The 11862-nt window shown below is 43.3% G+C and overlaps 1 protein-coding gene across 1 annotated transcript in view; it reads right to left on the minus strand.

The window, feature by feature from the left end:
• T265_15346 (hypothetical protein) overlaps nt 1-11862 on the minus strand; it is a gene marked incomplete at both ends in the record, with an annotated part of 35481 nt that overhangs the window by 10805 nt on the left and 12814 nt on the right. Inside the window, 2 exons of the mRNA XM_009177689.1 lie at nt 2869-3092; nt 9081-9280. Of these exons, the coding sequence (XP_009175953.1) occupies nt 2869-3092; nt 9081-9280 (424 nt within the window). The remainder of the gene's footprint in view (nt 1-2868; nt 3093-9080; nt 9281-11862) is intronic.

Genomic DNA, 11862 nt, shown 5'->3' on the forward strand with positions numbered 1-11862 from the left:
GTAACTGTTCACTTGGCATTTTCTAATAAATAACTCCGTAGCGAAGGTGTTCTTCCTCCCATTTGTTTCCTCCCGTGACCAGGCGCTTAGCTCCACGTTTCCGGACAGTGGTCAACCATGAGTCATGTTGGTGCGAATAAATGAACTAAACTAACGGATTTATTCGACTACGTTTGACCCGAACATCGACTTCAGTGGAAGAAACACTGAGAAGGACCGGAAAGTGAGGACATTCATGCTCTGATCCCTCAGCCGATCCCACGTAAATCATTTTATAAGCAGTCTCAAAAAAGCTCACGTGCGTAGTATCGAGTGAGCACCTACCTTTTCTATTTATACTAGAAAGAACTATCATCATGTACCAACGAAAAAAGCGTGAAATAACCCCCTTGCATTCTTCTTCATGCCCACAGAAGGCCCATCAGTACAAGTTTGAGCAAGTCGACCGCCCAGGTCGGAGAGTGGGAAGAAAACTTGAAAGTTCGTGCTTCGGATTTTCTAACAAAGGCAGCTGGAACGGGTAGGATTAGTACCACTTAGTCACTGCAACTTATTAACAAATAAAATTCCAATTGGTATAGGGCGGTTTTTCTAAGAATGAAACCGTAGCTGCGCAGCTAAACTAGTGAGTAAGTTGCTCTCACATTGTAGCTGTGGGGATAGACACGGGAATTTTTTGCACAAAAAACAGTTTTCAAGAAACCAGACGACGTCTGGTTGACGGTGGGAATCAGACGCCGGCTAAGTTCATTGTACCAACCACGTACGGCTTTTGTCTAACTGTTCTGACGATATGCAAGCGATTCTACTATTCGACAGACCGCTTCCACTCACTAAATCCCAGGATGACCGGAGCGCCACAACGGAATTGTGTTCACCGTTTCTAACCTGAGAGGATGATTTCGATCGCACCACATATCCGAGACCAGATGAGAAATGATCATCATAGCATAGACATACCATAGACATGTAGACCATGGTGATAACCGGCTGGAGACCTGAACTGCGAGTCGACAGCCTTCGTAACTCTGTGACAATAACTGTTGTACGACAAGTCCTCTATTCTCACATCTTTGCTGCAGCCCAGCCCAGACCGAAATATGTGATATTATGTGACAGGTTTTCAGCCTGCTGGTTTCTTTAGGCAATTTGCTGTTTTTTCGTCTGTTTGATCGTCATGGTTTCAATCCAGCTAGTATGCATCAGATATTCAGAATTGTGGATTTTTTTCGCGTTTCGATCGATACATGGCCTTAACACCTAATTGCTAGCGATTGTTTTCATACACAAGCACCTTACGAATCCTCTGACGTGTGCATTCGGGGTACACATAAGACCGCCATGATAGGCACATGGAGTGTGTCCCATCGCTTTTGTGAGAAGCTACTTCTTCAATGGTGTATATCTTCAGCAAGCACTTCATACAAGGTGTAGCATCTCTGGTATGCGTCTCATCCGCGGTCAATCACGGGGAAATCCTGGTAGTTACCGGGTCAAGGAGACAAAATCTAACAGACTACTAGAAAAGAACGTGAAGTCACTTAAACGCCGAAATAATTAGATCAGAGGTCGGAATCCAGTCCCTACCCCGTTTGGAACAACTTCAAAGAACAACTTCTCATTGAGGAGAGCATTTATGAGTCCATCTTTGATAAACCGAACCCAATCAACTCTGTTGAGGATGCCTCCCGGTTTCCCGAATAGAGTGCAGATCCGTACTTCAGTTCATTCAATTCATTTTTATTTCTTCGAAAGTCGAGGAGTTTGGAGTTGTTGATTGGTTCATGTGTCTTGATGGTCGTATAAATTGCACTCCGAACAAGTCTGTGCGCACAGTTTTAAACTGTGAGCAAAAAACATGGCAAAAACGTATCTCACCAAAGAGGAATGCCCCTCTCCATTGAACAAACCCCAAGCGCACCCAAAAATTTGGTCAAGATGGCTTTTTCACCATGTCAAGATTTAACAGCAGACAACGAGCTTGTAGGTGAGCATTTCACCAGAATTGACGGGATGGGAAATTTAGTTTTCCAGGCTCAGATGTTTGAAACGGGTACTAGGCACAATCAACTAAACTAGGGTTGGTGAACAGTTAGAGCAGGACAGACAACGACTTGATACAGTCGCTGGAGTTGCTGTCTCTTGTTTATATTTTCGATTCTTTAGCTCACTTGAGTCTAGGAAACCGGCAGTATACTGAAGCTTGCCGAGCCTGACAGATTAGGCGAATGAAGGCATTTCCAAAACACAGCTGAATCACGCATGAGACGATATTTGGTTTCCGAATAACCTAAGCATAAAAGGATTTAGTCTCGGACGTAATTCTTCTGTTCTGACATATCAACCGCTCAAACTACACAAAGGATGCGCCGTCGTGAAGTCAACCTACACAGTGACCACGTGGCTAATCTCGTAGATGCCCACGTAAGGCACCTCACAAGGGTTTATGGAAGGTCAGTAGCTTGCTGAATTTTCCAAAACTCTGGACAGTGAGAATAGATAAAACTTATTTCGATCTCAGAAGAACATGGAGCGTTGTTGGAGAGCAAACGATGAATAGGTGAAATTTTGACGGCATAGTTCACTGTATAAAGCCTAAACGTAGCACAGAGAAAAGAGTTGTAAAATGCACTCGAACAGAAACACTGAAATTTATCCGGGGTTTGGCGCAACAGCTCGCGTTGCCCTTTGTTCCTGTTGTGGACCACAGTCTCCTTAATGCCTTCTTAGTACCGTGAACTCCGGTCTGGATAGCCGATTGATAACCTGGTGCACTTGGCCAAACCAGAAAAAGTCAACGGACGTGCGAACCGGCTGATTTCTTGATCACTTTCGCGTACAACCGACGAGTACAAGTTTGCAACTCACCCGGGATCCTGATACAGCTTCAGTGAGGCCTCAACCTCCTGAGTTGCACCAACCAAGTCCGCGATCACTTGTGGAGATGCTATCACTTCCGACGGAATCCGATTTATGCGTGGGATCAGACAGGTCACGGAAAATCTCACAGGTAAGTTTGAGATGATCCCGGTAGACGGCGCAACAAAATCACGAAGCAGTTCAAATTTGATAGCAATGTCAGACTCGTTGCTCTGTATGTGGAAGCAAATGAAGTTTTTTTTCAAATAGTCAACCACAACCATAACGTAAACTAAAACAAATTTACGTCAATCAATTGTGTGGTGAACCAAATAAACTTGTAATCCCTACCTTAGAGTCAATTTTTCGTGTCTGTTTGAAGGGTGTAATGGAACAGAACAAAACCATAGGAGAATGTTAAGAATAGGAGAGCGCTCTATCGGCGCTTAAACTTATTCTTTATATACCTGGAGGGGAAAACACCTTTCATTGCGCAGCTGCGCAATGAACGACACGAATTAAGCGATTACAAGCTATTTGACACGAAATTAAAAACTCATTTCTGCGGAGTGAATATCCTTAAGTGTCCCCTGAAACTTTCCTGAACTCTCTCTGATTATCAAACAACAATGAACAGGCGCTGAATGCCGGATCCATATTCTGTGTGTCAACCTTCCATCAGCATTGGCGACGTCGCTTTGACACCTGATCGGGTTCTACTTATATGTTTCGTCAGTAGTAGTATACACCGTTACACTGGTATGCCAACGGAATGGGAAGGAACGGAACGGAAATTCCGAGTATTAGGAACAGTAAATGACTTCTTCAATGACTTAGTTCCACCTCACGGTACGGTTCTGGAGATATTTCAGTGCTGTTAGCGAGTTTTCTTCTGTGTAGTGCAAAAACGAAATCTACTGCTCCGAAATAACCGTGGCAAAGCTCTGTACCAGACAAGAGAATGCATGGTTACCTTCTTTCAAATTTGTTAAAATCACTTTAGTGATTAATTTCCTCGTTCGGCTATTTTTTTAAAGTCTAGCCATATGATGAAGCTATTCACTCACTGCTAAACGAAACAATGAGTTAAAAAGCCTAGTATCAATGATTTCAGGTGTCATGTCATTGCTTGTTGCGTGGACTGGCTCCCCAGACATTTCCTTAAGTATTTTGCTGAAGTAGACAATCTCACATTTGACAAAACTCACTGAATTTTGCGCACAGAACGTTGTTTTCGATAGATAACTAGAAGGGTTCGTACTCTTAGCAAATCCACTGCTAACTGACACCAAAGTTTCCATTTCAGATATCCTATATAGATTGGATTTCGAGTTCCCTCATTTCAAGACATGTTCAGCGTTACTACGTAAATGCCTAGGAGACGAAATCCCCGTCTGTCCCGTTCCTGTAAAGTGCGTGACCTTTTATGCTTATAGAAGATGGTTGGACAACGTACACTTTTATCCGCACTTCACACTACGCAAAGCTAATTCACTATTATGAACCGCAGACTTTGTTGATCACATTGTGGTCTGAGCGGTTACCGTTTTAAGACATAGTTTGCAGGATGGCCAATCATTAAACCAGTCTGAACATAGCGTAATTACAATTTTTCGGTTGACACACTTTCATGAGAGCTACATGGCTTCTCATGGTTATATGGCTTCTCTACAATGTGGCTTCGTTCAGCTGTAGCACCCTTTCGGTGCCTAACTGCCATGCCATCCAAAGGAAGCACGAGGGCTGGGATAGTGCCAGGTTGCCCAAGCCTAGACAGGGGAAGTCGAGTGGCAGATGTCGGGTTCGAACCACGGACCTTCCGGTCAGTAAATTCGCGCTGAAACCACTGAGCCATCTCGCAATGTGGCCTGTAGCCACCTCTATCACAATCCGCTTTATACGTCCTCCATTCCCGTCTTGGTCAATGTATTCGCTGGCTGATGTGCCGTCTGAGATGGCTCACGTGATCGATCGGGGCGAGATGGCTCAGTGGCTAGAGCTCGAATTTACTGACCAGAAGGCCCGTGGTTCGAACCCGACATCTGCCACTCGACTTCCCCTGTCTAGTCTTTGGCAACCTCGCAGTACCCCAGCCCTCGCGCTTCCTTCGGGAGACTTAACAACTGTGAGGGTGTTACAGCTGAACAATTTTGACTTCGAAATTTTTATACCGTCTGAGAGGACTGTCCTATGGTAGCTGAATAACCCTATCAGTGTGTTCGAACACTGTCCTCAGATGGAAAGAATATGAGGGAAAAATTTGCCGGTTATCAGCCTAATTCCTTTAACTCCACATTCCAGACCAAATGCACGTCGACAGTAAGGGCGTCAGTAAAACTGGCCAGTGGCCACGTCTCAGATCGAGCAGAAGCAGGCCAACCTTGACCGTATCCTGAGAGTTTGCAGCGTTGAAAAGTTTTGTAAATATTTTCCACGTACTTAAGTACCCACATTGTGAAATTCTGGAACCTGTACCACTAAACACCACCATCAACCTTACTGTTGGATTAGTTCGCATGTCAAATGATGTCCACTGGGTTTGATTGAACTGAAGTGGCACTGTACACAAGTGAAGTATGTGGTAACGTCATAATTCGGCTCCTTAAACTATAAATCGGATCTCAGATTTGCGGCTATCATCTTTCCATCTAAGAAGAAATTTCTGCCAACCGGGTTCACGTTGAACACTGAACAAGGTGTTCACCGTCTTCCTAGCCGTCCCATGCTCTTACATCATTTATGGTGAGATGCTTTTAATGGAAAGAAAACTGCAAAGTATGGGTTGATTTTTCCCAAAGGAAGAATTACTCGGCCACCCCACTTGAGATCACAGAGTTTCATTTCAGTACTATGATTCGATAGAGAACCTGCGAATTCGAACATTGCTGAGGGCAATGTAATGGAACTGTACTAGAAGTGTCAATCCCTTATTAGTTGTCAAGACTCTCTTCTTCGTTTTTATTATTGTTCAAGGCATTTAGAAATTTGGAGTTTAAAGTTCATAGTATGTCTCTTAAGACAAACAGGTGTTCGTTGAATCGTTGCAGATAATACGATACTAAGGCTTAGCAAATCATTGAGCCGTGAACAAGTGATACACCTAGTGCCATGCCACATGTGTACTGACATTCTGTTTCGTCCTATTAGTGTAACGGTGGATGCTACTGATGAAGCTTGCGAGTAGTATGTGGCTCTTTGATAGCCCGCTCCACGTCTAATGGAGCGGAATTTGTGGAGTCACTTTGTAGCATTCGGTTACGTTTGAGTGATAGTCAGTGTGTTTTCAGGAAAGTTCGGAAAGATTCGTTCGAGAGGAAGACGGCTGCAAAGTGTTTATAAACAAGATGCACATGAGAGTTTTGCTTCCCTGTCCAATAGTCTGTAACTGTTCAGTTGGTGTTTTCGAATAATCGACTCCGCAGCGAAAACCGTCTTCCTTTCACTAGTATGGTTTGAGATGTCATTCATGTTCGCTTTTGGCTGAATAGGACTCCACCCAACATCAAAGGCTGAAACGATTCCGAGCACAACTAATCTGTCCTTCTTTACAAGTCATGACCCAATGTCGACGAACTTGTGAGAGCCACTGACTGGAAAATCCACAAGTTAATCATGGAACTTGTTAGACCGTTGAATCATGTGTCAATATGTTCGGCCGAATGAACTGGATCCTTGTTTCAAACACAAACCTAGATAAAATCGATATCTACGGGGCCGAGCAACGTGGTGGATATGGCATTGGTTACAATGCAATCAAAGTTCAGAAAACCGCAGAACATTGTCCTTGACGAGCCTACCAATAACGCTTGTTAGATACATGAAAAAATCCCGCACTGGACAAGTTGGTCGAAAACGTTGATCAACACAGTGTGTCGGTATCAATGTATATTGATCGGTCGGTCAGATTTTTGTTTACAAGAGCCCTGGGTTTGGTACACGTTACCGGGTGCTGCATAAGAGACATCACAAGTTTGACTAATACACTCATTCGCATACCCATTTAGCTTTCAAGGAAAACTGGCCTGAAATCCAACTGTATCTCTTGTCTGTGCTGTATTTTTCAACTGAATTTGCCGTACCAGTCCGCCTCATGTTTCAGTTGACGCAATATTTGAGACGTCGCAATAAATTGCATCATAAGGTTGCTGAGATCCCTTGAAGAGCCGAGGTGGTCTCAGCAACCTTATGAGTAGTATGTTGCTTCTGTACGTGTCAAATTGGTTTGTTGATTTGTTGTGTGGTCTTCAAGCGCCCATTTCGACTCCCAGTGCCAGAACTAACTCGAGATACAAACGAAGTGCAAAAATTGAACAAATTTCGTGAATTCCAATGTAATAAGGTTGATTATCGGATGGGACGAAGCAGTCTTTCCGTTAGTTCATACTCTAAATCTCAGTTCGCTGGATTGCACTGTGACCGATACTGCAAGGTATTCCCCCATTACCTCTCAAAACAAACCAACACCTGATAAAATCCACTCAGAAGAAGCCACGACGACAATTTTTTGCTGTCGTATTCGGTGACAATGCAAACAGCCCCAAAATCACGTGACTCTCTAAAGGAAAGAGAACCATGGAGAGAGAAACAGTCTCTGAAGTATAAGCAGCAGAATTTCATCAGTTTAGACCTTGTCCCAACGGGAAACGAAAGCCGAATCAGAAGACGCCAAATACTCCTCTCCCCTTGGTGATGTCCGCTTTCAAACGTTTGGGTACTAAGCCACCACACTCTAACTTCAATTCTGTGGACAGTCAAAATTTTGGCCTTGTATTGTATCTGGCGGCTAATTCAAGCCTAATTATTTCATTCATAAATCTAGTGGTGAATCGAACCACAGGAGAAACTAACGCCACGTAGCTCATCAGTAGAAAAGCTTTGTATTACGCGCGCTGGCCTAACATATTTGCCACTATCGGACTTCCTTATCTGTTACGGTCTGTCCAGTCAAGTACGGTGGTCGTGTTTACAGATCCGGCTTTTTGAATGTCAGTAATATGTCACAAGTACTCGAAAAGTGTGTAAAATGTGTTGTTAGTTCCCTTTGTGTGTTCAGTCTCGATGGCAGGTAGAGCAACTCGACGGTTTTCGTCTTTCAGTGATGGCAGTATGTCCACTAAATGCAGCAAAGCCTTGTTTACTAAACCAGCTATGTTCAACCTTGGAAGTTCAAAGTTTCTAACATTCCCGATTACATTGTCACATGACTGAAAGGGGGAAAGAGGAACTTGCTTGCTGTCTCGGTTGATTGTTTCTAAAGACAAGGTTATGAAACGTTTATGACAGTCAAAACCTTATTGTTTATAAAATCCAGCTTTAGGTAGGCTTGGCTCACCAGAATTCAATCCTTATGTCCCGTAGCTGATTGGCTGTTATTTAGTTTGCGGTTGACTCATTTGGCACATTTTGTGATGGAACTATTTGTAAAAAAAACGTCAAAGTTCTTGAAATTCAGAGTTTTCCGGCGCACTGGTAAACCAAAACAACATCGTTTAAGCTTGTCCTGTTTTGATTCGCTGTGCCATTTGGGGCTTCAGGCGACCAGCAGAATTCTTTAATAAAGGAGCAACGCCGTTTGGTTACCCCACCCCCACTTCTGACAATAGCAGTATACTGAGATTGTTCAACAAACAGGAGAGTGGCTAAACTCAGTATGATTATAAAAATCGGTAACTCGTTTACAGTTTTAGCGAATAATCATATCAGAACCATTGGGAATATGGACAACACCTCGGCAGATCAATAGCCATTAAAAATGCGCCCAGATATGACCAACTGTACACGTCGATTTCTCAGCAATATTTTCTTATAATGATACTTACTACATTGCATATACCCGATAGGTACTACCTCACCATATGGCACGACTGGAAGGGAGTTTTTCGGTCGATAATTCAAGCTAATTGGAGACTCGGTAATCGGCCCGAAAAAATTGAATATTAGGTTTCACTAACAGTCGGAACGAGGGAGGCAGAAGAATTATCTCTAGAGCACAGAGGCAGGAGATTCGCCCTACCTAATGTCGGTAAAACCGAAGTTTGTCGAGTACAACGTGTGTCAAGGCAGTACCAATCCACATATCACACGGAATTCGACAGAGCCTAATGGAAACTTCGTTTGTGTGAGGAAATAAAGATTTCAACCAAACAAGCCATATGGTGATGAAAATAGCCCGTATGTCACAATATATGTTGGACAGAGATGACGAGGCTAAAACAACTTACTAGGGAGAGACTGCCTCCACAGCCTTCTAAGGGAATGATTGCTTCAATGTGTGAACCGTTGTCGGCAACCCGAAACTGGCAACCAACCGGAACTTGTCCAACCAAAGTAATCATGCTTGTGTTCAAATCGGGATTGACCTGCTTATCGTAGGTCACGTGAGCATCGGTCCGGGTACATGACAATTGTGGTGCATAGGAAACTATAAGTACAAGGGCATGAAAGCGACAACAAGTTCACACGTGATTTAAAAGTCTTCAATAGATGACTTAACAGAACAGATAGAGTTAAATTGTGGCAACACTACTCATTTGCAAACTACTTTGGTTTCGACGCAATGCTCAGCTAAATCCTGCTGACTTTCTGGTTTATGATGCCCCCCTTCAAGTAGAACATGAAGTTGACGGAAACCCGGGGAACGCTCCTACATGATGAACCCCAAGAAATGCTGCCCAAGATCTTTCAGCAACTTTAAGAGTAGTGTGTTAACTCTTGGTCATGTGGCTCTTTCGGTCGGTTCAATCAGTTGTGACAACTAGTCAGTGATACGTCACAAGAAACAAACCAGATGGTGATGAAAAAAGCCCGTATGTCACAATTTATGTTGAAGAGAGATGACGAGGCTAAGACAACTTACTAGGGAGAGACTGCCTCCACAGCCTTCTAAGGGAATGATTGCTTCAATGTGTGAACCGTTGTCGGCAACCCGAAACTGGCAACCAACCGGAACTTGTCCAACCAAAGTAATCATGCTTGTGTTCAAATCGGGATTGACCTGCTTATCGTAGGTCACGTGAGCATCGGTCCGGGTACATGACAATTGTGGTGCATAGGAAACTATAAGTACAAGGGCATGAAAGCGACAACAAGTTCACACGTGATTTAAAAGTCTTCAATAGATGACTTAACAGAACAGATAGAGTTAAATTGTGGCAACACTACTCATTTGCAAACTACTTTGGTTTCGACGAAATGCTCAGCTAAATCCTGCTGACTTTCTGGTTTATGATGCCCCCCTTCAAGTAGAACATGAAGTTGACGGAAACCCGGGGAACGCTCCTACATGATGAACCCCAAGAAATGCTGCCCAAGATCTTTCAGCAACTTTAAGAGTAGTGTGTTAACTCTTGGTCATGTGGCTCTTTCGGTCGGTTCAATCAGTTGTGACAACTAGTCAGTGATACGTCACAAGACATTCGGTACTAGGTTGTTCCATCAATTTGATAAGAACCAAAGGCCTTATGTGACAAGATTTGTTCGTATTGATCTTCTTTAGCGTCTTCATTGGCTTAGACTAGAAAGTGTCATGGTGTATGCAAGAATGAAATTTTCAACGTCAGTCATTCGGAGGCTAATAACTAAGTTTTCTTTTTTAGCTGAGCTCCAATATCTGCGAACCAGGGTGAGACAGAGACCAGAAAGTCAACCGTGGTAGGCTGAATCCAGGCAACAGTTTATGGGTACTCGCTGGAGCCCTTTTAATTAAAAAAATCGTAATGACAGTGGAAGGTTGCTTTGTATCGTAAAGATTTTTCTCCATGAAGTTAGAAATCCCCGGAAACGTTTCAAGCATTTCTGACTGAAAAATCATGCGCCAGTATAATCACAAAGGTCCTTGAAAACGATGCCTTTGTATCGCTCAAATCGGCCATGAGGTCGTTCGAATGCGTCACTCGGTAAAAAATCATGAATCGCGCGATCACATTCAGATTATTCGACATCTCATCAGCCCAGACAACAAAACATCGACACAGTCATGGGACTGTGAACTTGGGGGTATGAAGGATACCCTTACCGTTGATATGGTAGTAACCGTTTACGGGAAATGACTTCCGACAACAGAGGTTCCTTGCTTTCTAACTAACACAACAGTGAAACATGCACCCAGGTAGCACAGAAAAGTCGATCTTCTGGAGGGGCTAATCAACAATCCGGGGAGATGTTTAAGGTCCAGCCAAGTTATGGTTGATTGTGTGAATTGTAATTGCAGTGTCAAGGTCATTGAAGGTAGTGATAGGATTAACTCGACACGGATGACAACAAAATTTCTAACAACCGAAACAGAACATCCTCTTTTCATAAAGGAAACTACTCACAAGGTTGCTGAAAACTCTTCGACAGCCCACGACCGATTTCTCCCTTCTTGGGGCTCATCAGGTAGGCACAGTCCCCTTCCACCATCAACCTCATGATCTATTTGAACCCAAATTGGACTGTTTTCGAGAATATCATAAACGAGAGATTCAGATGAGTCTCTCGCGGAACCAAATTGATTTTGTAAATGGTGTATTTCTCTCAAATGACATTGTTTTGGTTTAACAGTAGGCTGGAAAACTCTGACTTTGAAGAACATTGTTTTTTAAAAATAGTTTCATCACAAAGTGTATCAAATGAGCCAACCGCAGATTAAATAACAGCCAGTCAGCTACGGGTGTTCTACTCTGAACCAGAAGGGTTGAATTCTGGTGAGCCAAGCCTACCTAAAGCTGGATTTTATAAACAATTGGGTTTCGACTGTCGTTTCATAAGCCTGCCTTTGGAAACGATCGACTGAGACAACCAGAAAGCTCCTCTTTCCCCCTTTCAGTCATGTGACAATCTGTTTCACCGGGATTGTCAAAATCTTTGAAATTCCAAGGTTGCATATAGCTATCTGGTTCAGTAAACAAGGCTTTGATGTTTTCGTAAAGGAAACTACTCACAAGGTTGCTGAAAACTCTTCGACAGCCCACGACCGATTTCGCCCTTCTTGGGGCTCATCAGGTAGGCACAGTCCCCGAGTTT

This window comes from Opisthorchis viverrini, assembly GCF_000715545.1.
Source record: "Opisthorchis viverrini unplaced genomic scaffold opera_v5_445, whole genome shotgun sequence".
NCBI lineage: Eukaryota > Metazoa > Platyhelminthes > Trematoda > Opisthorchiida > Opisthorchiidae > Opisthorchis > Opisthorchis viverrini.